The 27,689-nt window shown below is 40.2% G+C and overlaps 1 protein-coding gene across 10 annotated transcripts in view; it reads left to right on the forward strand.

Annotated features, from left to right (window-relative positions):
- LOC140280413 (RNA-binding protein Musashi homolog 2) overlaps positions 1-27,689 on the forward strand; it is a 226,969-nt gene that overhangs the window by 64,376 nt on the left and 134,904 nt on the right. For 9 of the 10 annotated variants that reach the window (XM_072375749.1, XM_072375744.1, XM_072375743.1 and 6 more), the window contains one exon: positions 8,383-8,475. The exons of the other annotated variant lie outside the window; for it this stretch is intronic. In XM_072375749.1, coding sequence (XP_072231850.1) covers positions 8,383-8,475 — 93 coding nt within the window. The remainder of the gene's footprint in view (positions 1-8,382; positions 8,476-27,689) is intronic. 10 annotated transcript variants of the gene reach the window in all.

Below are 27,689 nucleotides of genomic sequence, written 5' to 3' on the forward strand. Positions count from 1 at the left end.
GAGCAGACGTTTTCATTATTTTAGAAAAGCTTTTAGGAGTTTTTCTCAAGTCCACAAAAAAATCACCTGTGTCGTTGTTAAGGTGATCGCATCAGGCACCAGCTTGTACACCCAAATGTGTGTCTTCATCGGGATGTTAAAGGTCCCATAATGTGCACCTTTTCAGTGTTTTCACAACTTTTCTCATGCCTGCCCTGAAAGACACCCAACCGACTGTTCGGGCCATCGCTCTTGTTTTTGATCCTGTCCACAGAGGCAGTTTCAGTGTCTATAGCTTTAAATCAAATGCATGCAACTGAGCATGCTCCTTTCAGGGAGCTTGAAGTGATTGACAGAGAAGAGCAGCACAGTACATCCGGTTCACTGCAAGGCAGCTGACACGGGCATGAACGACACATCCTGTCGCTTCTGACGATCTGACACACTCAGTTCTTGTTTATTGGTTTGAAAATGATCTCATTATGGATTGTACCTCATTAAAGATCCAACATTCTTTAGATCTGGCCTGTTTTAATCAACCGGCCACATTAGCTGCACAATTCACTTGCAGGTAGAATTGTTGTTGGGATTTTCCATCACAAATTTATTTATATTATTTTTTAATCTAATGGGTCTTCTCTTCCTCGGATGAAGGGAGTGCATGAAAGGTTTGTTTGGATTATTTTATTATTTTTCCGAATAGAGAATGAAAGTTGCAGGTGTACATCTGCCTTCATCTGTTAGTATCTGTGTTGTTGTTCAGATTTCCTGTTTTAATGTATCAAACAATGTGTTGAAACCCAAAGTCACACAATAGCACTGAGGCTGGGTTTGTAATTTATGGTCATGTTTATACTTTTTGGGTTAGCTGTGCCGAAGCTTCCCCAGCAGGAACATGTAATTAGTCTAAAGTATGTTGATGAGTTGTGGATCACTGCGACTATGCTGGAAAGTCCTCAAATCCAAGGTCTTTTTCTGCTCTTGGTCTCTGTTGCTTTTGTCATGAATATACAAGCCTTGTGGAGAAGCAGACAGATTTATCCAGCGTTAGAGCTGTAACCTGACAGAGAGGGATTTCTTTGTAACGGTGTCCGGTGGTTTTGAGAGTGCAGCGGTAAAAATGTTTTAGCTTCAGCATACAGTGCCAGCAGGGGGGGAAGGACTGTGAATTCTTAGCTTGAATTTTTTGTTTGTCCATTTGCCAAGTAAAAACTGGGTGACATTTTTACCGACTTATGAAGCTTGGAAGCAGTCCAGTTGAAGCTGGGCTGAAAGAATAGAAGGATTTGAACTTCACTGAATCCCAGAAATGCAATAAAACGGTACAATATCGGCACCCACTTACTGCAGATCAGATGAAGTGCAGGTGTGAAGGAGCACAGCTGCGGTCACAGAGAAAACGGCCACACTGAAAAATTGCACACATCAGATTTTATACTGATGGTAATTTGCAGGAGGCTTTCTAAATATCCCCTTATTTCTTTAAGTATCAGCATGCAATCATTAATCCATTCTATGCACTTTATATTTTAAATGTTCACATTAGAATTTATTCTAATTCAACAAGTTTACTCTCACGGTAGAGCTGGAGGGCGAAGACATTGATCTACAATCCAAGGATAAACGTTTCCCTCCTCATCTCGTCTCGTCAGAAATTATATCAGTTTACGACTTTTCCAGTGAAATTCTAACCCGTCTCTGTCACCATCTGTCATTGTCTTGCTGCTCTGAACGGACTTTAATGGACAACATACTTACAGCATCTGAGCTGGAGTGTCGACATTTGCATGAATATGTCCCAGTTTTTTTCCTCCACTCTGTCTGCTCCCCTCCTACTTAAATATTGTTTTTCAGTATTTTAATCTTCTCCCACATCCTGCTTGGTGAGTTAACAACATTCATGTCTTGGTTTTGCATGCATGTTTTATACACTAATGGCCTTTTGTCGGTGCACCACAGAGGCTCTTTGTGGAAAATCTAAGACTTCTACCTGTGGCAGCAAACAAAATTCAAACCACAATAATATTGTATGCAGCCGTATTAGCTACAAGCGTATCTTTTTTGTTTTTCTCTTTTGGGAATTGTTTCGCAGGCAGACGAAAGGAGGAAAGTCTTCACCAGGCTTGCCATCAAAATGAAACAGCCTGGTCCTGAGTGGCTCTTAGACATGGCTTTAACAGATTTGTCTCAAGATTCTTTGCCTGCTGTTTGAGACAGAGACGTGTGTTAAAGTAGCCAGACGGCTGCTGTATGTTTTTTGCATATATGCAGTGCAAAGTTTTGCATGTGTTATTGCACATGAACGTTTCTCCAGACGGTTAATGGTTTAAGTTTAGTTGTGACAATAACTGATTGTTACTGTGCTGATCGTTTACATTCTTAACAAGGTCAGGCTGTTGGCCCAACTTGGCGGTTACAGACACTCACTTTTGCCCAGTTCCTCTTATATACACTTAAGACCAGTTAGGCAGATTGCTGCAGACTTCTGCATTACACTGAACGCTCCTCACACGTTTCTTACGGGGTTCATGACTTACTTTGTACTGTTAAATGAAGCCATGGTTGGTTGGAAGTAGTGGCTTCAGTGGCCATGATCTAATACTTAAACTTTAGCGATGGTGTTGTGGTTAGCACTGGGCCCTCACTGGAACCCTCACAGGTTTGAATTTTGGCTGGGACCTTTCTACCAGAGCAAGCGTGGGTTCTCTCTGGGTTCTTTGGCTTTCTCCCACAGAGCACCATGATGGACATTTTTAATCTGCGGTGCTGAATTTCACTACTTCTGGAGAAACTTCACATCTAGGAAAAATATCAAATCTTAAACTATCATTCAGGAATGCATATTATAATGTAGATTTGAATATAGATGAATTATTACTGTATATACCTAAAGGATCAAAGGTCAACTTCACTCTGGCATTATGTAGTTCAGCAAAAACACTGTTCCCGCTATTATTCATCGTCACATTTTAGAAACGGGAGGGAAGACTGACTATTCCTGTCACAATTGTAGCATTAGTTTATAGATTTTGCAGTGGAAAAGGTGATGACCTTTTCCACTTCACCTCCTCCTAAGGCATATATTCATTATTAAACTACAAGACTTGTAGTCTAATAGGGACATGAAAAAAAAGGCACTTGATCTAATGACAATTAATGGTTAAGAGCAAATTCATGATCACGACAGTCCTAACTGTGGATATATTTCACATTTGGTTGGATAATTAGATAATGATTTTGAAGCCCTGCTAATTGTATAGATCTGCTGTTCTGCTGTGGTAAAAAATGTGTGTGTTCTACTTTGTGGAATTAATAGCTTCTTCCCACCAAAGTCATCCAAATATGAAGTATTTCTTACTGTCTTGGCCACAACTTAATTGGCCAAGAACACAAACTCATACAAAGTGTGACTGACCTCGCATTAATACAGCAGACATACAGCACAATAATGAAGAATAATCAAGTCAAGTCAAATCAGTTTTATTTTGATATCTCTCTCACCAATCAAATATTTTCCGAAAGGGGGTTCACATATATCCTTAGACCCCCTACTCTGGGATTAACCTCCGATTAATGAGCAATTTGCAGCTTTACTGTCTAGCCGAGGCAAACATTGAAGTTAGAATAAAGAGGTGTAAGGTTCCGATTTTGACTTTCCAACCAGTCTCCTCCTAATCTTTGAAAACATTAAAATAGTTGAGGGGCCTTGTCAGTCCTAGTAACAGTCCTACTCTTCTTAGAAAAATACAGTGTGCCCTTTTGTTCCGTCTGAGTCATTAAAAACTGCTAACAGGTGTTGATAACAGTGCAGCTTTTTACATATTTGCCTCGCTTTGCCTGTAACATGCCTTCTGTTTCCATGATGAATGCACCTGGGCAGTAATTGTTGTAACCCCTCACACACACACACACACACACACACACACACACAGCTTTCTGCACTCGTGAAACTCATTCATGTGAAGGTCCTCGAAAAGTTTCTCATCCACACTGTCGGCTCTTCTTAATGTCTCTCAGGGATGTGCAAAAATAACTGAATGTTTAAAAAATTGGGTTAAAGGAAAACTGGGTTGAAGAATGGTCCATTTTTAAACCATCAGCTTGAGTTGAAATGTTGTTGAGAAAGACTTTGGAAATACTGAAGCCAGACCCAAACGATCAGTACTAATGTTGCTGTAAACGCAGCGTTTGGATTTCTCCAGCGGCTGTTACTGCATAGTGCGACTTGAATGAAAAAGTGCATTTGTTCAAATGTATAATGGTCTGTGTCAAATTAAAGTAATTTCATCCAATCATCTTGGTGTTATTGGATTAGCTACTTATTTAAAAAATACAATAGCAGTCATTTAAATCATCGGGAAATATCTGATTACATTTGAGTTAAAATGTTTTACAGAGACTTTGATTCAAAGTGCCTCTTTCAGATTTTCACACATCACAAACTGAATGCCTTTTCTATTCTAGAAACCTAAAAAGCGAAAGAAAGGGCCATTTTGCTGTTCAATATTCATCTATTTCTTGTGCTATAGAATACTGTCATATCATTGGGTTAGATTCAGACTGAGTGCATGTTTCTGTTGTCCTCCTCAACTTGTATAGAAGAGAATCCCCAACTCACACAACATACTTGCACCTACAAGCATTAACGTACAGTGCAGGAAGACGATCTGGCATCAAAGGGGTCCCATCCCACTGCTGCCAATGTTATCTACATGTTAAAGTGTCCTTGTGGCTTCACATATGTGAGCAAAAGCACCTGTTCCCTTCAGATATATATTGCTAAACATTAGAGGACTATAAGACATAATGTTACGTCGGGTCCTGCAGCTGAACATTTTATATTTTACTAGTTATTTATCTCCAGGATGATATGTTTCTAATTGAAAGGTGTGCCTCTTCTAATTTTTACATATCAAGGATTTTGTTGCCTGATTGCTCTTATTGTGACAGATTTTACAGGAAATGCTGTGTATACTTATTTTTGTATGTTGATGTTAGATATTATGCTTTGGACCTAAACCTACTGTTTTTGTCATGATTATTTTGTTTATTGAGACTTTTTGCGATGTAGAATCTTATAATTGAGCATTTTACGTATCGCCTACAATTATTGACACGTATAATCTCTTTTAATCCCATTTCGTTCATTGGTCTCCAGTTTAGCTGTGTCCTCGCTCCTGTTACCTGTTAACATGTCTTTCCAGCCAACATTTATTAGGCTACTGTCACCACTGAGAGAAAAATAATTTTGTTGCACCAGTAGTAAAGCAATCCCAGCAGCAATTGGGCACACATGTCAAAGCGGTATAAAGACAAGCCTGAGAGCTTGACTGGTTGCAGCTTAATGGAAGAAGTGTGAAACATGACCGGGGAATGGGTGGCCCGGAAGGGAGGTAGGACAAACGGCTGATGTGGAGAGGCAAACAGAGATGAACATCGACTTGTTTATTTTAATTTATTTTTTTCACCTAGATTGGCAATGATAAAAGTGAGTGATGCTGATAAATACTCACACAGCCAGTTTATCAGCAGCTGTCTGGCTTGGGGTTGCCGGCGGCAGCATTCAGTGCTGATAACCCCTGAGGCCTGAGGCATGATGTTGGGAGGAGGAGGGGTGCAGAGGATTATTCAGCTGCTGGGTCTTGGCCAGCCGAAATGTGCTAAAGTGTCTACTTTAGCAGTTGATATTTTGCATGTCCGCCTGTAGAAGTCGGATACTGCCGTGTAAGGAAAAAGAAACATTACTGAGGCTGTGCTGCTTGTTACTGGGCAGGAGAACTCTGCTGGATGAAGGCAGAAAACACAACTATTTAGTTTATTTTTCTGTACATTGATTGGATGACATCTTAGACCCAACTCATCAGGCTTAGGTTTGTATCGTCACACTTGTACATGTAGCTGATACCACTTTGTTAAATGTGTTAAATTAGCACAGCACCATACTAACATTTGCAGGTGTTGGCTCTCTCTTGCCTGGTTAAAAGTCAAGTGACGGCTTAAGTCATCTGGATGAGATCATATTTAACTCCAGAGCAAAGTGAATCCCTCGAGCCCTGTGGTGTGTCAGAAATGTTTGTACTATTCTTTTGTGGATTGTTTGGACTGTGGTCTGCACAGACTGTATATTGATTGGCTGAGAAGGTCAAGCCTATTTGGACACCTGTATGCCATTTCTAATTACTACATAAGCTGTGTTTGCATATTTAAGCCTCTGGCCCATTGCACATGAAGCTGTTAAAGCGCTCAGGTAAACATGTTGCTTTTGTCAGTGTAATAAGACATCCTTGATTATATTTTGGTTGATGTGCGTGAGATGTCTACTGCGATCTTTTACCATTACTTTTCTTCGAGTGTTTGTTCATCGAGCAATTGCCTGCATGGACACATATACTGTGTGCAGAGCGCTTTTATTTTCACCTCTAAATTGGAGTTAGGAGGGAGAATAAATGGAGATCTTTGAAATGTATTACCGTTTCTTTTCATATATAGGAGCACATCTGAGATGAGCAGATTTCTGTTTTCTTTCACTTCTTACTGCTTTTGCTCAAAACTTTGACTTATTGAATTTTTATAAAACGATTATGAGTGTAATGAACACAAAGATCTATAAAGAAAAACAGCAACAGTAAGAGAGGGCCCATGTGTGGGAGGCTGTGTGCATATGTGCAGGCTATGTGCCTGTGAGACTGTGGGCACCTGGAAAGCACTTGACAGATGGTTACTTCAGCTCTCGCTGAACGTTGCTTCTTTTTTCTCCATGTTAGGCCTCTTTCATATCAAAAGTGTTTTGGTCAGCGTTTTTGATCAAGGTAGACTCTTTCAGTCGTCGTGATTGTTTGCTGGATATCTCTAGAGTGTGTTTATGCTGCCCCCCTCATTTATTTTTGTTTGATTTCAGCAAGCCGAGGGAGATCAGAGCTTCGACTCTTTCCGCTCCTGTTTTTTCCCTCGTCATTAAGATTACACCGCAGTACATCAGACATCATTATATGCTTGGCCATTTCAGTTAATTCTCAATATCCAGCACTGACTTAGAAATAAAAGAGACCGTAAAGATTTTATTTAGGGAGAAAGTATTTTTCAAAGCCAAGTAATTCACATTAATATTGTGTTTTCTTTGTTTCTTTCACTTCTTCTTCGGGTGCAAGAATTACAAATTAGCTTGATAGTTGGACGTTCCACTTTGATCGTTATTGAACTAGATTTTCACTTTTAGTTCCCCATATCCTTAATTCTGATTCGCTCAACGGGTAATTTAAAAAATAGTTGATGCCACAGTAACCATTCTGTGTGCATCAAACACATGCAGGTTGTTTATGTTTATGACAGATGCTTTTATTCAAAGTGACTTACAGGTAGGCAGATAGGGTAAGGGGGTCTTGCCTAAGAACCCCTACTGGAGGTAGTACCATTCATGCAGGGGATATGAACCCTGGTCTCCCACACAAAAGGTGACAATCATACCACTACACTATGCAGCCCCTACAGCCCCACAGCAAAACAACATAATAGATAACCTCATCCATGCCACAGAGTCATGAAGCGCAGCCCAAGCATTGTGCTGATGCGCTTTAAACATTTCGTACTGATAAATAAAGCAGACGTCTTAGGGATGCTTAGTTAGTCTCACATGTTGCAGTAATAAAGCCTAATTAAAATGTTCAGAATTGTTCTTCAGCAAAGAAAATCAGCACCTTTGCCAACCCCCGTTATTGAGGTCTGATTGTAAGGTAGCGGTGTGTTTATTAAAACTGTCAGCATTTCTCTTAATTTCATTTGCTCTGTGATAAATTTTTAATTGAGCCGCGTGTGCAACTAAAGAAATATTCCCTCCCAGATTCTACGCTCAGGCTGGTGTATTTCCCTCAGAAATTGCCCTCCTAATTTTAGCATGTGCTCTGCAGCAGATGTTTGTGCCCTTTTTGATGCTGTGGGTAATAATCCTTAATATTCTTGCCATTTGAAACTAAATGAGCCTTTAATGCACTCTGGTTCCATCTTCCAGCACTCATTAATTGTTTTTTGAAAGTCCATAAATTATTCCCGTTTTTTTTTTTTTTCTTTAACATTTTTAGTTTTGTAAAGATAAACAGAAACTTTTGTGGCTGAAATGGACATCTTTAATTCTGACAGTCACTTTTGATAATGGCTTCCAATGTAAATGTCAGGAGTGACATGAAATTCACAGAGCTGTGATGTTTTTTCCCTGCTGCCTTGCTCGGTAGTAACATTAGCAACATGCAGCAGTGTTTTAAAAGACGTCATTGTGTGACTATGCATTCCCGTCTTCACTCCTTTCTATCACCACAGGGCTGCTCACTGTTTGGTGCTTCATTAAAGAAGTTGTGCAGTGCATTTTGAAGACTTGTCACTCATCTTCTCCTCTCGCCCTTTTCCTTCCAGATGGTCACAAGAACAAAGAAAATATTTGTGGGTGGCTTGTCAGCCAATACAGTAGTGGAAGATGTGAAGCAGTATTTTGAACAGTTTGGGAAGGTAAGACTGATTTTGTTACTACCTGCATTGTGTTGTCACAGTCACATTTAAGCACTTCACTGCGCTCTGTGTTGTGTTTAGTGTCATCATTTAGATATCAAAAAAACAGTTGCTTGATTACTGCTTATTTTTAGGATTTTATTGATAGTGGAATAAATACAGGCTGAATATGCTAATTACTTCTGTACGGGGCAAACCCGAACCAACTCTACTCAACTGTAGGAATGAAATTTGCAGACACATTCTGCTGTTTGGGCATCTGAATTCAGCTTTATACTATGAAGATTTAGCTGTTAATGGATGTTTTGGGTGATAATTTAGGAATAGAAATGAGATGTCCTTAAGATTAATGCTGTTTTCATAATGAATACTAGTGTTACCTTGGTGTGATGAGGCCAGGACAGTTGCACATTTTCTTTGATAAATTGCAGCTGAAAGGGGGCCAGGTGACTGCAGTCTGGATGTAGCAGCTGATGCTTTGATAAAGCAGTCTATGACGCTACTCTCTGACACGGAACATCCTCGTGTGGATTGGCTGCGTTTAGATTACTGCTGGTTAAATGAGCCCACATTTGAGAACTTTTGGCCATAACCAAAGAGCACAGAATATAAACGTAATCTCAGTTGACGTAATAACGTGACACCGGCTGCTTCCTCATCATTAGCCAAGGTTAGAATGAATTTACGTTGTCCACAGTGACACTTGTTCTAGAGGTTTTCAATACTTTGGTATTGACCTTTGTGAAATTGCTTCAATTTAGCACAAGTTTCTGATACCTATTCCTAGTCTGCAGCCTGTGTAGAGCATCTCTCGTAAATCCAGCTGCATGTTCTACATCTCGGGCTATAAAACAATACCAGGTTTTTTACCCTTAGTAGAAGCCACAAGTCTCAGTTTGGGTCCTCTCTCACAATAAGATAAATAAGACAAATTGTGACAGGCAAACAGCTGAAAATGTGGCAGCAGCTTCACACAGCCTGCCATGCCTGGTCAAGAACATACATTTTGTCTACAAAGCAAACAAGCAATGACAACCAGCTGCCATGACCAACCCACAGCATGACATCAGAATCTAATATAGCTTGGCAAAGAAATCTGAGCTATAGTTCTGATGTTGTGACATTATTTTTGTGTTTTCTGAAAGAACAACACCCTCACTTCATATAACAGAGGCTCATATTTAGCCGCTTGCTGCTGCAGAAACTGCTTCAGTTTCTACATGCTGCTCTTATGACCATTCCCCCCCAGCTGAGTGAGGCATATATGCACACCCTTTCAGGCAAGGACAGACGCACAGCAGACACATGCACATCTCTCAGGCATGTGCACAGACACAAACAGGCTTTGATACAGTGGCAGCATTTCACAGATAATTTCCCCACACTAAGCAGAGATCCATTTCCCTTATGTCTTATTCCACATCAGTCAAGGTCACCTTCAGCTGATCCACTCTGTGGAACATCGACGCTTGACCTTGAGTTTAAACAATTTTGGTGAGGATGGATTTTTCACAGGCACATAATGTACCATCTCCTGAAGGAGACGAAAGAGCTCTTATAAATTAATAGAAACATTCCTTCTTTTGTTCGGAGACAGTATGCAGCCAGCTCTGCTCTAGAAAGCACAGTGATATTTTCCTGACTGAAAATGAGCAAGGTGAAGGACTTTGTTTTGCTCATCTTCTGTGGATGAGCATCAAAGACCTCACTGCGGCCATGTCTGCCGTTCCAAATAAAGATGGCTTATTTGCACAATAAAACAAAGCAAGCAAATATTCAGCATGACTTTGCAATCAATGGATGTGAGAAAGGACTCGAAATGATTTTTGACTTGATTGAATGACATAATTGACTTGATTATACAAAGTTTTTTCCTCCTTGAGGAATCCTCAAATGCTTAGGAGGAAACAAACAAATCAGACTGATTGAGCAAGCTTGTGTGCATGTTTCTGTATGTGCTTTCATAGCCTACTTGCGGTGCTTGGATGTGTTAGCTTTACTGCTCTTGCCATGCGGGAGTGTGACGGCGATTAAGCGTATTTATGTGGTTGGGTGATTAGGGGTGTGTGTGTATGTGTGTGTAAGGGGGTTTGAGTGTCTTCTGCAAAAAGACAATCACAGCAGATATTGTGGGCAATGACAGACGAAATACAGTACAAAAAGAGGTTTTCTGTGTTTTGTGTGTCCTTCCTTTCTGCCTTTACACATCCTAGGATTTATTAAATAACCTGTCTGTCAGTGCAACCTACCATTATCGCCACATACACACCGCTCGGAAGGCTTATCCACAGAAGGAGAAACCAATTAATTCAGTTTGCCCTTCACAGAATCTTGGTGGCAGTATGCATGTCAGTCTGTCAGACAGCCATCAGTCTGTCTTTCTGTCTGTCAGCCCATGTGCATGTCAAGGGGGACATTAGCCAGCATGGAGGCAAGGCAGCTAGTCATTTATATTTCTGGGAAGTCTGTTTTGAAGCACTTATCAATCATCACACAACTACAGCTTAAGGCACCAGAAAATGTTCCTCCTTCCTGCGAACAAGCCATTTCACTTATATTATTTAGTAAGTTAGGTGTACAGCATCTGTGTGTATAGGTTAGGCAGCATGGGCCAATTAGCTGGATGTGGTCTGCAGAGATAGCAGTGGTTGGGAGGCAGTGGAGGAGAAACAGCTGGTGTGGCCACAATTGGGTCACAGGTTCTGTCTGTGACCTCCACACCTCGCCTCCCTCCCACTTCGGTCCTTCCTCTCTGTCTCCATTCTGTCAGGGGGAGACGGTGCATTTGTTGTGGAGAGAGGCTGACAGCTCTCGTGCACATCACTCCCTCTGCCTCTCTCCCAGCCGTCACGATTAGGAAAGAGCACATACCTGAGCCTGGCACAACTTCAGAGAAGCTGCTCCAAAGCCAGACACACTCTTTTTTTTTTTTTGTCACCTACAGTAAATGTGGAAAGTGTGTGTTTTAGGTGATTGTGGCAGTCATTTGAACGGAGCTGAAGTGTGGTTGTGTTTGACTGATTCTAATGCATCTCAGATGGATCCCATTACCTGCCTAATAGTAGCCACATCCTGCTTTCCATTTTTTTTCCTGGGCAGCACACGTCACTTCAGCCCCGCAAGCCAGATGAGACAATCTTATCAGTACTGGCCGGCTTCCCTTTATATTCAAGGACTCTTAACTGGAGGCTGCTGCTATTTCTGCATTGCAGTAAAGTCAAATTAATCAGTGGGCTGTTTGTGCTAGTATGTGTCTTTGTGTAGACTTAAAAAAGCGTAAGAAACGACAATGGTAACCCTAGTTATCAATATTCATTTGATTTTTATTTATTTATTTTTTTCCCCATATAAAGCCTTTCTAGCTGCTCCACGGATTTATTTGTCAGCATGTTAATGCATTTAACTTTGCCAAGGCTACATTTTCTTTTGTCTGTGTTTAGCATAGTGAAAAATGGAAGCTGGAGCAGTCTTCCTCTTATTGTTATAAAGATAAGTTTATGCTTAATTTGATGATTAAAAGTTATTTCAAGCCTGAGTCCACAGTCTGAAAGTGAGCCTGCAGAAATGTAGCTGAACTACCACTATTACAACAATTAACAATTAAAAAAAGAGGAATATTTGCTTTCTTTTTGTGGTAGATTGTCAGTAGAAACATTGTTACTTTAGTACTAATCTGAGACTCTACTCAGCTGCCACAATAATTCAATATGTAGCTTTAAATTACAAAGCTTTCATCGAAGGAACAGCTTACCAGGTATATAACATGTTGTGGTCAGAAATGCAGTGCTTTGTGGAAATAGGAACGTTATATCTTGTACTCATACGTGTATTGTTATTACTTTTTTGCATTTCTTATGCTCCAAAAATGAAACGTTCATTAACAAACAGCCACTATTCCAAAATTTTCCACTGAGGCAAGAGCTTGATTAAAGATGGGAGAGGGTGTGATGGCACCTTATACATTTGGATGTGATGTACCAGCAGAGCCCTGCCCAGGCATGAAAACAGCTCTCCCCACTGTTAAAAGCCTAATTAGCTGTGGTGGCTAATGCTTCCTCATTGGTTTATGGTAATCAGCTTTAAGTCCTCTCATAGTTCCCTTATTTGCCTTAGCTGATACAACTACAGCTCACCGACTCGGTTTCTGCTCTCCTGTCCATTGGCTTGACTGAGCCTGAAGCTGACTTTTTAGTTTCATCAGAGCTACTTGCTTCCATGTCACTGGGCTGCCACAATCATCCCTTTATGTCCAGGCAGTTCTGGTTCTCATGCTCCACTGGTCTAGAGCCAGATCCTGGAGGTGGAGCTGAGTGGGAGGAGGCGCTTAACCAGTTCACTGCCACTGGGCCCAGAATGAATAAAGGTAGACACATAGGTTATGAAAACAATGAAGAAATGGTGTATAGCGAAGGGAAAAGAAATGTCAGTCTGGAGATGTGACTGAAAGAGTGATGACATCTATTGGAGGACACTGGAAGGATGAGTGAGCTGGAAAAAGATCATTGTCATTGCACACAGTGTGTCTTGTCTCAGCCTACAGCTGCCCTGTGCTTTTTCTGTAGTGCTTCACACTTTAGGAGGTAACTAGCAGCATGCTTCTCTCATACTTTCACAGAGATGAAGCAGATAAGGGTAAGAACTGAAATGATAAAAGCATTAGGAAGAGAGTGCACAAAATTTGTTCTGGGGCTCTGGTAATCTAATACCACGGCTGACATTTTGCAAGCCCTTATATTTTGCAAATGGTGGAAAAAATAACTCTGTGTGACCGTCTGTGAAAACCGCATTAATTAATTTTGCATACCTGCCCTGGCACCTTAGTGAAGGTTTTCAGGTATACAAAGAAAAGAAAGAGCTGGAAAAAAAGCAGCCTTGATGACAATTAGTATCAGTGAAACATACTCTTGAATGTTGTCTTTAGAGAGTGCATTTGAATCACTTTGCAGAGATTACAAATCACCTCTAATCATTGATCTCATCATTCCTGTCTTATCCGTTTGATTGCACACCTAAATTTAACCTTGGGTTGCATTAAGCTTTTTCAAACAACTCAAACACACTACATGTGGCTTAAAATAGATCCTGTAAGGGTGCACTTTGACTTGTTCACATGTTCAACACGCTCAATGTCTGAAATGGCAAATATGGATGATGAGTGCAGAAAAATACACTTTAGACAAGGGAAAAAGGAGCCTAATCAGGCGACCACAGTCCTTCATTTCACTTCCTCGGCTGGTGCAGGTGCACATTTGCATGCAATTTACATGGTGGCTCGCAGTGACCACTACTACTCCAATGTCTGTGTCCATCATCTGCTGACATTCTGTGATTGTTTCCTCTCTGCTGTGACTCACCCAATCAGCTGAGGATATAGTCTGGTTCCAGTGATTATAAGGAGTGATCAGAGCAACAATGATGGAGCATGTGCCTTGTTGTGGAAATTTAGCCAGAGGCTTCAATCTCATTGCAGTCACTTGTAGTTAGTGACTGAGACTAGCAGTGAGAAGGGCAATGCAATATAAATGAATAGGCTATGAATGTGGATATGACTGTGGTGCTGCAGGGACACAGAGGGGGAAGTGGCCTGTTAGACAAACTGTTTCATATCCCCCTTGACCTTTATTTGCCCACTAGCCCAGCAACATTTCCAATAGAGTGGCTTTTAAATGGCTACTGAAGAATTGAGGTCTATTTTAGACCTGGTACCTTTTTTTTTTCCCCTCTGTGTTCATCTTTGTGTGAGAGACTGAACTGTATGAATGCACAAATGTTAAAGCCTGTTGTCTTTACTGCAGATGGCTGAATGTTCACTGAAAGAATCGGACGTTTGGCATAGGATGAAACAGAGTTTTGACTTTTGCCGATCAGAAAAATATCAGGTGATCTTCCTCAACAATACGGTCCTGTGCAGTATAGGCGGCTCACGAAGAGCTGTGGATCAAAGGAGATTGACACCTTTCTGTATGTCTGTAGTCTCATCTCCCAGCTGTCCCTCCTGAAATGGCTCCCTCGGGATAAGCTGGGATTGGCTTGATTGTGTTATCGGTGACTGATCGGGTCATTGAGTGATGGAATTTTGAGCCCCTGTTCTGCTTAAAGAATGAAATGTTTAAAGAAGATTGACTGTGATTGGATCAGATCCAGCACCTGCTCAAAGGGGTCAATCAGGTGAAGGCAGGAGGCAGCAATCTCTGCTGTGCTATTGTGACACGACGAGACGGCCGAATTAATGTGTGTGTTGGGGTAGAGGTTTGATGGTGGTGGTGGATAGATGGTAGGAGGGGGGGGCGCTGAGATGCCATTCAACGGGGAAGCAGTTTTAAAAATGTCATCAGAGGAAGTGTCATGAGTAATTTGCAGCAGTCTCGCCATCAGGCTGGTGTGGAGGTGGACACCTCGGCTTTGCAAATTGCAGTCGAGTCCTTAGGGAATCTTATGTGGGAGAGCACCACTGAGATTCCAAGAAGTGTTTTACCTCAGTAGGTATGTAATGTCTTTGGAAATATGCTTTGTGTGTTCCTAAGATTGGAATTTAGATTTAGAAAAATAAAAAGATAGCTGGGCACGTCACAGCCTCGTAAGAGAAATGCTCATTTGATGGGCTTATAAGGAACAGATCTACCTTTGAACACTCCCACCCCTCGTTATTTGGCATTTATTCTAACAGAAGGTTGTCGATGCCTCACAAACCTTCAGTGAAGGAAACCAGTGAGTGTGAAACCTCAAGTCAGCACCACCTGGACAAAAGGCATTTCACACAGCTTAAATGATGACCACGCAAAATGCTCACCCAACATCTGAGCTCATGCACACAGAGCTTTATAGATTTTGTGACATTTGTTAAGGGCATTTGTGCTGTCCCTGGATGGATTTATCCCTGTTGCCTAAACAGAAGGCATTGTGAATAGAAATACTCAAGTTTGACCTTTAACTCTGATGCTTTATTCACATTTTAGGCGGTGGACTGAAACAGTTTTCTTTTTTCCTTTAATAACGTGAAATTTGATGCAACTTTGCACCAACTGTCGTCATTTCCATCCCTTACTCTTGATGAAAGATTCCATGCATCGGTGAAGCTTTTGTCATTATTTGCAGTCTAAATAAACAACAGAGAAAATAGTCTAAAAAATGTCTGAGAACACGCAGAAATCAGATCGTTTTAACTTTTGCGAAATGAGACTTAACCCATCTCATTAAAAGATGGTAAGGAAAGCATGGCTGTCAGTGGGCTTATGCTGTCTGACATCCCACAACACTTATGTTTGTAGCGCCATGTGTATTCAATGTAAGTGCTGACTTCAAGTGGCTCTTTGCTTGTGCTTCTCCAAAGCCACCTACTGCAGTTTGACCAGGTCCACAGGCAGCTCCAGCTCATTCCTCCTACGCGTTGCCTTCTTGAGATCACAGAATAAAAATGTTCTTACATGGAAATGTACACATTGTGCTGGGGCTCGATGTGAAGGGCTAATGACGTCTTAAAGGTTTCACTTATCTAAAACACCTACTGCTCATGCCTGTGTGGCGAGAGTGGTCGGTTGTCTAGGTTTAAGGCCCAAAGCCATCCACTATTCTGAATGCAGTGCTCAGAAATTGCTTGTGAGGTTTTCTTATGATACAATTGTAACATTCAACATTGGTACTGACAGCCTCATTACACCCGGTGCTATTTATCTGGAGCACAGCAAGAATGCCAAACAAAACGGAGTAACTGCAAAAAAAGATGTACTGTCAATAAAAGATGCTGATGCAGTGGTTATAGTTTTCTACCTTACACGTCCTTTTCTCTTATACGGATCCTTCTCGGAAGGATCTATTCTTTCATTCTTGGAGATTAGCCCATGGTTGTAGTAATTATGCCATTATTGCTAAAACAGGAAGAGTTGACTGGCTGCTGGCAGGTTGATGAGACTGACTTGAGGCTGTAAACTAAATGCTAATGTCAGCATTGATATTTTCACTGTGACAACGTTGACAAGCTGTTGTGGATAATTTGAAGTTATGACTGAAAGGTTGATAGATTAATAGTAAGGGGATCATAAAAAAAAAATCATTAGGAAAAATGTCTGCGTCAGCTGATCTGTTGATCAGATTTTGTGGGAAACCATTCCAGCCAAACCCATTCATTAGTTTTCAGGATACTTTAACTTAGAACCATCAATCTTATCATGGCTCCAGGGGGAAGTCACTGGATCACCAAAGTTATTGTGATTCATCCTTTGGCAGCAGCTATTATCCTGATTATTTAATGGTTCAGTTTGGACCTGTGATAAGATTGTTATCACTACAGCCTTGCAATGTTCTCTGAAATATAGCTTTCTAAATCTTAAAAGGCTTAAACCCTCCTTCTTGGATTGAGGAGAGGGCTTGAGTTACAGGGAGGTGAGTGTCAGTTCATTTGTTTGTTAACTCTGTCCTCCTTTACTGCGTGTAAGATGAAGATGAGGTGTGAAACTGCATATATAGGTGTTTACATAGCTTTACCAAGAACATTTACTCAGTTGTACTGAATATTTTCTCTTCGTTATTGATTAAAATTAGTGTCTTTTTCTTCTTTTCTTCCGAAATGCAAATGTCACAACTATGTTTTCATTGGGGTAGAATTGTTTGAAAGTCTCTGTTATGTTTTCTTTGTTGTAGAACAAGCCGTTTATCACCTTTCTGCCGTGTCACTACAGTAGCCCAGAAAGCCCAAACCAAACACTGGTCTTCATGTTTTAACGCCACCACAGTTCAGGGTTGATGCAGAATCTTTACTTTGTTTTGTGACTTCTGCTGCTAGAGGTGCCTAAATTTAGACATTTAATAGAGAAAATAGAAGGTTCTCCTCTGATATTTAAGTAATGGAATATTGATATAGTGATTTTCCACGATGGCAGATGCTTGGTCTTTGTCTTGTTTAATTTTTCATTAAGTTGTTTTTTTTCTTTTCCACTTATAGTTACAAATTCCCTCCACATCTGTAAACTTGTATTTTTAGTTTCTTCTTATGTTATCATCAGTAATTTTGCAGTAATATCTTTATTATTAATTATTTTGGCCATTAAAAAAATGTATTTTACATCGGAGACAAATATTATGGCGTGTCCGTTGCCCATTTGTCCAGCAATTAACACAACCAAATACTTGGAATGTGGCTTAAGCTTTATAAAAGGCGATGGATGGATTTCAAATGTATATGTTTACGAATCAAAAGGCCTGGAGACTTTCCCAAGAGACGGCCTGTGATAACATTTTTGCCAGCTGCTGAGAGTGTAAAACCATATCAGCATCCTCAAACTGAACCAAATCATTGCAGTGGACTTTTGTGGTCCACTATAATTGCATCCACCTCTCTGCAGACCAGGGATGTGGATGTAATTGCAAAATTTGACGTCAGTTAGACAAAGATGTGTGACAAGTCCATTTAGCATTTGATTTTAACCAACACATCCACTGCTGAATAAGCTACATGAAATACCAGGCAGGGGAAGTTGTTCTATATGTGTGTACACATCAAAGACTCAGACCTTCATTATGTCACACAATGAGCAGTAGATTAACATAACATTTACTAAACAAAGGTCTCCTGCTTTAATCTTTGCTGCAGATGTTCCTGCCGTCCACTCTCAACATGCACTGGATTTCAGCCTCAAACGTGTACAGATAGAATTAACAAGAGCCCATTTCGAAGCAAGGAAAATAAATTGTTACTTATTTCATTAGCACACAAGGAAGAGAATTAGGCAGTGCAGACAAGCACTGGGCGCTGCACCTCTGCAGGCTTCCAGGATTTAGCCAGACAAACAAAAGTGAGCATTTAGGCTTAAGAAACCTTAGGGGCTGCACAGAAGGCAACAATGAACAGGGGATTTTTTTTAACCGTGATTAATGCAAAGACAACTCTGTAGTGAAGTCCCAACATAAATATATAGAACTGGAAATGAGCAGAGTAGCATGTAGCGCCTAGGGTTCAACAAAAGCTCATTCTCATTTGATGCAATGTGCACTGTGCACACTTCTGTGCATCACTTTTATGGAACGACATTGTGCAGAGGAAATGAAGCGTGACTGAACAAAGATTTGACAGTCTCTTGTCAGCAACATTTTAGGTGAATTAAATTCTCCTTGAAGAAATCGTTTAGCATTTGCGAAACAGACTAATTTACTTTCTTGTGGAGAGTTAGATAAGAGGATTGATGTCTGTCTACTCGATATAAAGCAACAGCCAACATTCCAGATTAGATTAGCACAAAGAATATAAACAAGGCCAAACGTCTAACCTTGCTTTGTCCAGCAGGTGTAAAGATTCACTTGGGATCAGACTTGTTCTATTGTTCTATAAGTTGGTTTATGAATTTTTCGGTGACCCTTTTTAAATATTCGCATCCTTACCAAGCAGCAGCAACAACTGTAGGTAAACATCAAACTTACCAAGAAGTCACTGAAAAGAGCCGTGTTGTGGGAAAATGTTCTATTTGTCACATGTCATCAACAGATCAGTTTAATTAGCAGTAGATTGGTTTCGCTGCCATTTCTATGAGACACGGTAAGAAAATGACAGGGATGGAGAGAATGATGGGATATTTTGTGTCATGAATATTATTTATTTAAGTGTTTTCATACGCCGTGTATTTATCCAGTTAGAATATAAAAGAATGCAGAAGATTCTTGGCTAAGGGCAAGGCTATATTTAATATAACGTTAGCACTCGTCAGTGATGTATCGAGCTAATCACTCGAGACATTTTTCTGCTTGTTATAAAGCACTTACTTTGGTTATAGGTTCAGGTTGAGGTTGTACTTGTGTTTTAGACCTAGTTTAATTCACAAGGCTCAACATTTTCATTAATGTTGTTTGCACTGTGTTTGTACCCGTGTCATTATGCTGCCATCCATCTCCCTTGGCTCTGCTGACCTCTAGGTTTGATTTGCTGTGATTTTAATGCCTTTATGTCTTTGTATGTCTTTGTTTGCTAAACCGTGAGCCTACTCCTTAGAAATGAATAATGCAGTGAGTGAGTGAGTGCACACAATGCTAGAGAGTGACAGACCGCTATCTTAGCTGCCATGCTATGAATAATCTTGAGCTTATTTCCCCAAGTGGTATCTCAGGGTTCTGGTCGAATTGTCTAAAAGCTAAATAAGTCTGCTTGATTGAACTAATGGCAGAGAGCCAAGATCCTGCACCAAGTCTTGTCTTTCAGCTTAATCTTTTGGTCACAGACACATTGACCAAGCTCACAAGCACACACACACACGTGTTTACACACAAAGACGCCAGAGCTCCCTTCCAGGCCACTTCCTGATCAGGAAACTTTGAACCCAACATGTGGCCCATAAGTCCTATCCACAGGTAATTAGGTTTGATGGTTAGTTGAGCAGAAGCATAGATTTTATCCTTCTCTTCGTCTTGCCTCCCAGAGTGTTGCCTCAACTTGTATTTGATAAGCCCGCTGCCAGCCCAGCATCAGTCTCTTCCAGCTGAACACACATTGTAAAAGCCACCAAGAAGCAGTCATCCCTTTTTTTTTAAAGACGAGTTGGCCACCAAAATAAAATGATGTGGGCAGGAAACAGTTTGTCATTACAGTACGGCATGTCTTGAGTTCTGCTGGAATAATTAGCTTCTGTAAATATGATGTGGGAAATTACTTATTTTTTTGTTTCCATTCAGAGTTTTGAACACCTTTGGTGAAGGCAGCTGCGCTGGGAAGACAGGAATATGTTAATGCTCCCTCTCATTGGCACACACACGCACACTGAGGCCAACTGGCGTGGATATTTTCCTTGCAACAATTGTATTTCATTAAATCCACTGAAGTGGTCTGACCAAATTAGTGTCACTTAACATCTTTTGGTGAGCTGATGTGTGGACTTTCCAGTTTCTCATTTTCATCTTGTGATTGCACAGAGGATAATAGCATGCACCCAGAAAATTTGCACATAATTTGTTTAGCTTAGAAGCAAAATCCTAAACCTTTGCAAGCTATCTGTCTCATAAGTGGGCAGATGATAGTTGCTGATACTGTGTCGGGGAAAAAAGCCAGAAATGCATTTAAAACAGCTTCGATTTTGATTTGATTAGAACTTTGTGTGAATATGATACAACCTCAACACAAAATAGGCATGCTGAGGTAATGAGTTAATTGCATTAAGTCATCTACCAGCAAGTCCTCCAGCTGTCAACTCACTTTGCCGAATAAGAGGATATACATGTTTAAAAAAGAAATCAAACTGTCAGAACAATCTATTTAAATGGATCCATGTGTATTTGGAATTTAAGCCGAAAGACTTTGATGGGTTTTTGACATTTTTTTAAACGAAGCAGAAAGAAATATTTAATCTTTCATTGTTTAGGTTGCTGTGAGTTATTCAAGTATTTTATGCATTCATCCATTTGAATTTCAGTATGTGTTTTCGAGACGAACCCATCCCTGGAAATAATTGACATTTTGCCACATGCTTGTGCCTTGTCTACTTTGGCTCAGGCCTTGTTTAATGCCGAGCTGATATGTGAATAGAGCTGACACGTTGAAACCTTTATACGTCTTAATAGGCACACAGAAGTGTGTTTGCTTTAACCGAAAGGCACAAGACACACTCATTCAAAAAGACACGTAGTTTTTGCTCACTTATCTCTGGAAATAAAAGTTGACCAAGTGCTGCACAAAGACAGTTTATTCAGTTTCTTTACAGCCACAGATTGCATAATGCAGTATGTTAGTGTGTGTGTGTGCGAGTTTATCTCTGTTTACATGACGGCAACATATAATCTTTGCAATCTGTGTGACTCCAACCTATTTATTATCCTGGGCAGATTTCTCTCTTTTTTAAAAGTGATATGTTTTCAAGTGCTTGTGTTTTTCATCTTGAGTTTCTTCTCCACAGTGTCAGATTAATCTAATGCTGTGCGTGTCTTCGAACATCGGTACGTCAGACTTTATATTGAGTTAATGTGTGGAAAAAGTTCCTTGTTTGATTATTTCTCTTTTCATTAGGGGTTATTTAACTAAACTGCCATATTGACATCTGCTTTAAGGATCAAATACATATACAAAAGATGCAATATTCTATTTCCATGAAGCAAGCAAAGTTTCTCCCCCTTAGTGTGGTTTTTGAGGTGCAACACACCTCTCAGAGGTATTGATTTTAGGCCGATTTATCCCCCAGTCAGAGAAAAACTAATAGAGTTGTGTGATTTAGATCTAATTTCTAACATTCTGTCCCTTCATATTAACTACTGATAATTGTTAATGCACTGCCAGTACATTAAAAACTTTTCTTTTTTTAAACTCAGACTACTGTGATAGTATCTGAATTCATTACTACCTGCAGCCTCACTGACACTCTCCTCTACTTCCCCACTCTATCTGGCTGGCTTCCCAGGCTTTGGCAGCTTGCACATGTGGCCAAACTGTAAATCAGATTCAGACTTTCCATTCAAGTGCCCCACTCAGGGGACTGAACTGGCCTTTATACTGACCTTGTGGACCTTTTTATAGGCTTAGAAAAGAGCAGCTGAAAAGAGATGGCTCTACGGTTCACACAGAAATGAAGAGTTGAGTGTCTCTTCCCTTTGATTAAAATCTGACCTTATGGCATTTCAGAAATTTTCTGCATCATAACGGCACTTTTTTTCCGTATAAATCTCAGAGTGGTTTGTTCAGTAGATTTTCAGAATTCTCTTCAAAGTGAGAAGGGGGTTAGTGGTAAATGATACCCTCCCTTTGAGAGCAGAGCTCTCCTCATGTAACATGTTTTGGTCTTTGTCTCCCTACAGCTGATGCTCTGCAGAGTTTGACAGGGCTCAAGCTGTTCAGTCCCCCATTCTCTTCCCTCCATCTCTAACCCCCCTTTATCTCTTCCCTCCATCACACCTGATTGCATCTGACAAATGCCCCTATTGGCTCCATATCATCAGGTGCAGTGGAGGCAGCGTAAGACTATATTACTCTGCCCATATACCACATCTGTTCTCCATTTTGCATGGCTGACACACATGTATCTGCAAGGCTTGAATAGGCCCAACGCTCAGTCAGTGGAAAAGCAGAGCAGGTCCTATTTGTAAATAAAGATCCTAGGGATTTGGACACAGTGTCCACTATCGATGCTCATCTTCTACATTTTTTCCTTTATGACACACTTAATCAAGTGCTAGAAATGTGGGTACAAGCACACACACGTTTAGTTACAATTATGTAAGAAAGCCACAATTTTAGTGTCTAACTATAACTACAGGAATTCTCCACAATAATTGTCTATTTGAATTGTCACATTTAACTGTTAGTCTAACAGTCAGATGGAGTCATCGTTCTTTCCGAGCCCAAGCTCTCTGTGGCCAGTGAATTTAAGCTTAAAGTTAGCAAAGCAGCCACTGATGGCTGTATTTTTGCACCATTTGGCTTGACCTGTGACAGATCTCCTTGCTAAGTGATTATGAAATACAGACTTTGAAAGTGACTTTGGGGAGATTTAAGTGGGGAAAACAAAAGAGCACTGGAGTGCCTCCTACTAGGGAGACACTGATGGACTGTCATGGCCAGCGTCTCATCAGCAGGAATGCAAGTGGGGCTGGCATAGTAGTCACCATGTGGTGGCAAGGTTAGGTCACATCAACTGCTTCTGACTCTCGCACAAAGAGGATGCTGGGTTGAAAGGCGTTACTTTACAAACCTCTTCTCCAACTCAATTTCTTGTGCCCAATATGTTGACTTTCAGCTTTTGAGGAAAAAGAACGAAGGAAGTGAGATGAAAAAATGTGATGGAAACATTAAATTAAAAGCCACAAAAAAACAGAGATGGGACTCAAGACTATGCCTGAAAGACAAATAGATCTCTGAGGTCCCTCGTGTTTGTCGTGTGTCCTCATGAGTCAACCAGACAGTGCACTGCTGGGTGGTAATTGGAGGGCTTCCTGGGAGAGGTGGTCACAGCTCTGCTTTGCCTCTAGGCCTCCTTCAACAGTCTGAGTCTGCTATAATTGGCACAGCACATTGCTTTCCTCATACGATGCTCTTACTTAGACTACGCAGTGTGTTAATGATTCACTTAGGACCAGTTAATCATTTTAAAGACTTTTAATCAACTGAAAATATCATTTTATTATCACTGTTCTGTCACTTTATTGATGTTCATTCGCTTAATGACTCAAAAACTTTACTTATTTAGATATTACAGCAGAAATGGCTGATGTCGGTCGTTTAAAGAAAAGCATGAATTTTATATCTTATGGGATTTCATGGATGGTTAATTATTAACTGGCCGAATTGCCTCTGATTTCTATAAAAAAAGAAATGAGTAAGTTTTGAGTTTCGATAGATTTAGGTTTGAAAAGTGTGGTTAATATAGTTAGCTGTGCTGTCTCTCACAGCTCACCCATTAGTTTAAATGGAGAGGGTGGGGGGTGCAGTGGCGCCATATGGTGGGTCCTTGACTGTGACAGCCTGACACATCAGTCATTGATGGCTCACAGGCTCTCAGATGATAGGCAGTGCTTAAAAAGCTGACCTACAAACACACACAGACTCACACAGACACTTAATTGATCCTGAAACACTGTCATACTCACAAATATAAGATGTTTTTTTTTTTTTTAGAGGCATCCCCTCAGACAAAGTGTTTTAAAAAAACAGAAATGAAAAAGAGAAAGTGACACAGTTTTATAGATATGACCTCATAGTAAAAGCACTATGGATCAGTTTGTTTGCTCGATTCATTCAAACACAACACAGACGGTCTTTCATTACCTTGTTTTGAATCATTTTTTTACTCTCCGCCTTAAATAAATGCAGGTAATTCCTCTCACTGGTAATGTATTTAGTATTGAACAACCAATGACTACTTAGCTTCTCCATTGTTTACTTGCTCTAATAAAGTGTAAGAGTTGATTACAGTTTAGCAGCCCTGAAGCAAGATGCTGGGCTACAGTACGGCTGGTATGTGAAGCAGGGCGGGTGAGATTAGCATCAGCCTGAGGGAGCTGTAAGACTTTCTCCCTCTTTTCTACTTTGAACACTCCTCAGAAACACCAAGGTGCTTGCAAGTCGTGTTTGAAATGTGTCATCAGCTGTCATGGCAGGTACGTTGCCACACAAACCTCTGAAGTGACGGTACTTCTAGCCTGGAAAGGTCATTTTAGGAGCGGGTTCAATGTCCCCTGGAGGAGCGAGCAGCAAGCCAGACAGTGTGTGATTTGTGTGAGTTTCACGCTGCTGGAGCTGCCTAACCTCTCTGAATGACCTTGACCAGCTCTCCTTCAGATTTAACTTAAAAGTCACTCTGTAGAAAAACTGTCTGGCCACCGGGTGTCAGATGTGCCAGTAGTCATTAGTCTTAGCCTGATTGGGGATCTGAAGAAATTAGAAAGAAGAACTGCCATTAGAGGTCAAGCCATCACCACAATGCCACACAAGGCACATCCTCTGTTTTGATTTAATCTAATTAGACATCCACTGAGGCTTCAGTTGTTTTCAGGCAAGCCTGATTAACTTTGTTGTGCAAAGCTCTGCTTGTTTCTGTCTTCTTTTTTGTGCTTGCTCAAGAAATTGGGCTTTCCTATGAACTCTTTAACTTTAACTGCACAATTACAGCTAAAATAAACATTCCTGTTGGCATAATCATTATTATAACATATTTTACAACATATAACACATTGTTTATGGATAGTTTATATATGCACAAATAGTTTTTTGGTGCTCATAGCCCTGAAGATGACATTTCAGAATTCAGCAGCCACATCTGGCACCTAAGTGAGTGTCTCAGCTGCTCACAGCCCTCACTGTTTACCAGCTAGAAATTCAGCCGAGAAAAGTGTTCGTCTCATTCCTTGAAATAGTGATGGAACTACTGCAGTTTAAAAAGTGAAAACTATTTAAGCCTGCACAGATCCTTATGGTAGCGCTGAGGGCTCAGTGAATGGCAGTTTGAGAAAAGACAACCAAGGTGCAACATTACCAACAAAAATATAGAACAGAATAATACTTTATTCACCCCCTGTGAGGGAAATTCAAATATATATAATATATAATTTGAAAAACACCAAATACACAAATTAGATACAAATAAAGGAAAACCAACGGATTCTCACGTGGGTACTGATTCAAAATGAGCTTACATCTACATCTCCATCACATCATGAGTCATGAACTGTCCACTCTGAAGTTCTCCCTGGCATTATACATCTGTAATTTTCTAATCATCTCTACCACTTTTTTTACATCATGTTTTCCATATTGGATTGTGTTTGCTGAAAATTTCAACTTAATTTATTAGGATAAAACCCTTTGAGTTGTCTTTCTTTTCTAAGAGTTACTAAATAAATAAAAATAGATAAGACACTTTATTGGGCAAAATACAGACAGCAACACATCCCAAATAAATACTACTAATGAAGATGATGATGATAGAAGTAGCAACAATAATAATAATAGTAATGATGGTGACAACTTGCAAGTTAGTGATAGATAAAAAGTCAAATATGACAAATCATCATACATTTAGGCATAACTATCAGGCATAGACAATGGCACCTTATAGAGTGGTCCGTCTCAGAGTACAAAGACATGGGTATAGATGCCAAATGGTAAAACTGATCTAACATCATTGTGCAAAATGATTCCTCCTCATTATTAAGCTTAAATCCTCTTGCCAGATGTGCTCTTTTCTAAAGGGACAAATAAGAAGAGCTCAGCAGAGGATCTAACTTGATCATTTAAAGACGTTTAATTGAAATAAAAAGGTTTGAATATAAGTTAAATCCAGGGAATCTGACTTGTTGGAAATGGCCATTTTTAGTGCGTTAAATTGTTACAGTGAAAAAGCATGCTGAAAGACAGGGAAACAAAATGAAGATTTTAATGGATTTTTCTAAAACGGCACCACAATAATCGAGAATTAAATACGTTTTGAGTCTGTTTTTCATACAGTTTGCTTTGCTTTTGATATTTGGTCATTGCGCTACTGATCAAAACACACGTGACATAGGATCATAGGATGTCCCTGTAAACGGGGATTTTTCTTGATTCATTTCCAAAGTAAAAACTTCAACTGCAGAGTTGTATTCACGCGAATACAGAAAAATGCAGCGAATTTAGTAAAATCGTGGACAGTAAATTCCTGACAAAAATATTCCAGTAGTGTTTGTTTTAAGTGGAAATTTTTTTCTATTCATATGACCGTATTCTGCAGGATTTAAAAGCATCGTGGCTTCTGTTATCCGGCATTCTGATTCCCACCGGGATCAACATGTGGAGCAGGCTTCTCTCACCAAACTCCTTTGTGTCTGAATAGAGCAGATGATATAATAGCTGTGATTTACTCTCCTCAGTCATTTGCACAGAGCGAAAATAGAAGTGCTACCATCAATAAAGCTGCTCAGTGTTGACGTGAAGATGCTATTTAACAGCAGATGGTCAAAAGAATCATATATTCTGGATCATATGAGGTCAGGTGCTGTTTGGAGTGTGAATCAGACATAGGTATTTTTGTTTGTGATCATGGTAATCATTGGACTCATTTAGCTAAAAGAGTTAAGAAATTGAGCAATCTTTCACGCTGCAGTCCTTTGAGAAATATAACATAAATGGCAATGACAATGGAAGCCAGAGCCATAATTATCGAGAACAATCTCATTCTACTGTTCGCAAGATAGATCTTTGTGAAATGTTTTCAGGGTTCTCTCGAGTAATAAGACTCTACGGTGTAGTCTTCTGTTTTTTAAAGATGCCATTTGGAATTCATGACCAGGAGTCCATATGCAGATTTGGAGGGGCTTTGATTAAAGCTCTAACAAGCACTTGATGGTTGGGGATATCACATTTCCTTTTGTTTTAATGCACTCTGTTAGGCTCACTCACAGTTAATAAGTCACAATCAATCTACCTGCTGTACGCACTGAGGCTTTGTAAGAGCTTAACAGGACCCCCGAGAGATAGAATAATTTCACTTCTGAAACCAACAGACAGACCGAGTGCATGCATTGATGTTTGAATCTGTGTTGGATCGCGGCAGTTTCCATTGTATATTTATACGCTTGTGTACGAGGATGTAAGAGAAAAAGGAGACTAAAAGGAGGCTGTCAGATATTGGCTGACTGGAAGACAGGCACTGTATGTTGTCTCCTCTCCATCTTCACTTGAAAGAGTTGAAGCAGTTGCCTTGAGCTACTGTATCATATTTGATGACCTCAGAAACAGCTCTCTCAGAGATTCTGACACGTGCTTTCTGCTGGCCAAGTCA

Source organism: Leuresthes tenuis, unplaced genomic scaffold (genome assembly GCF_036924035.1).
Source record: "Leuresthes tenuis unplaced genomic scaffold, fLeuTen1.0.hap1 SCAF_21, whole genome shotgun sequence".
In the NCBI taxonomy this organism is placed as follows: Eukaryota; Metazoa; Chordata; class Actinopteri; order Atheriniformes; family Atherinopsidae; genus Leuresthes; species Leuresthes tenuis.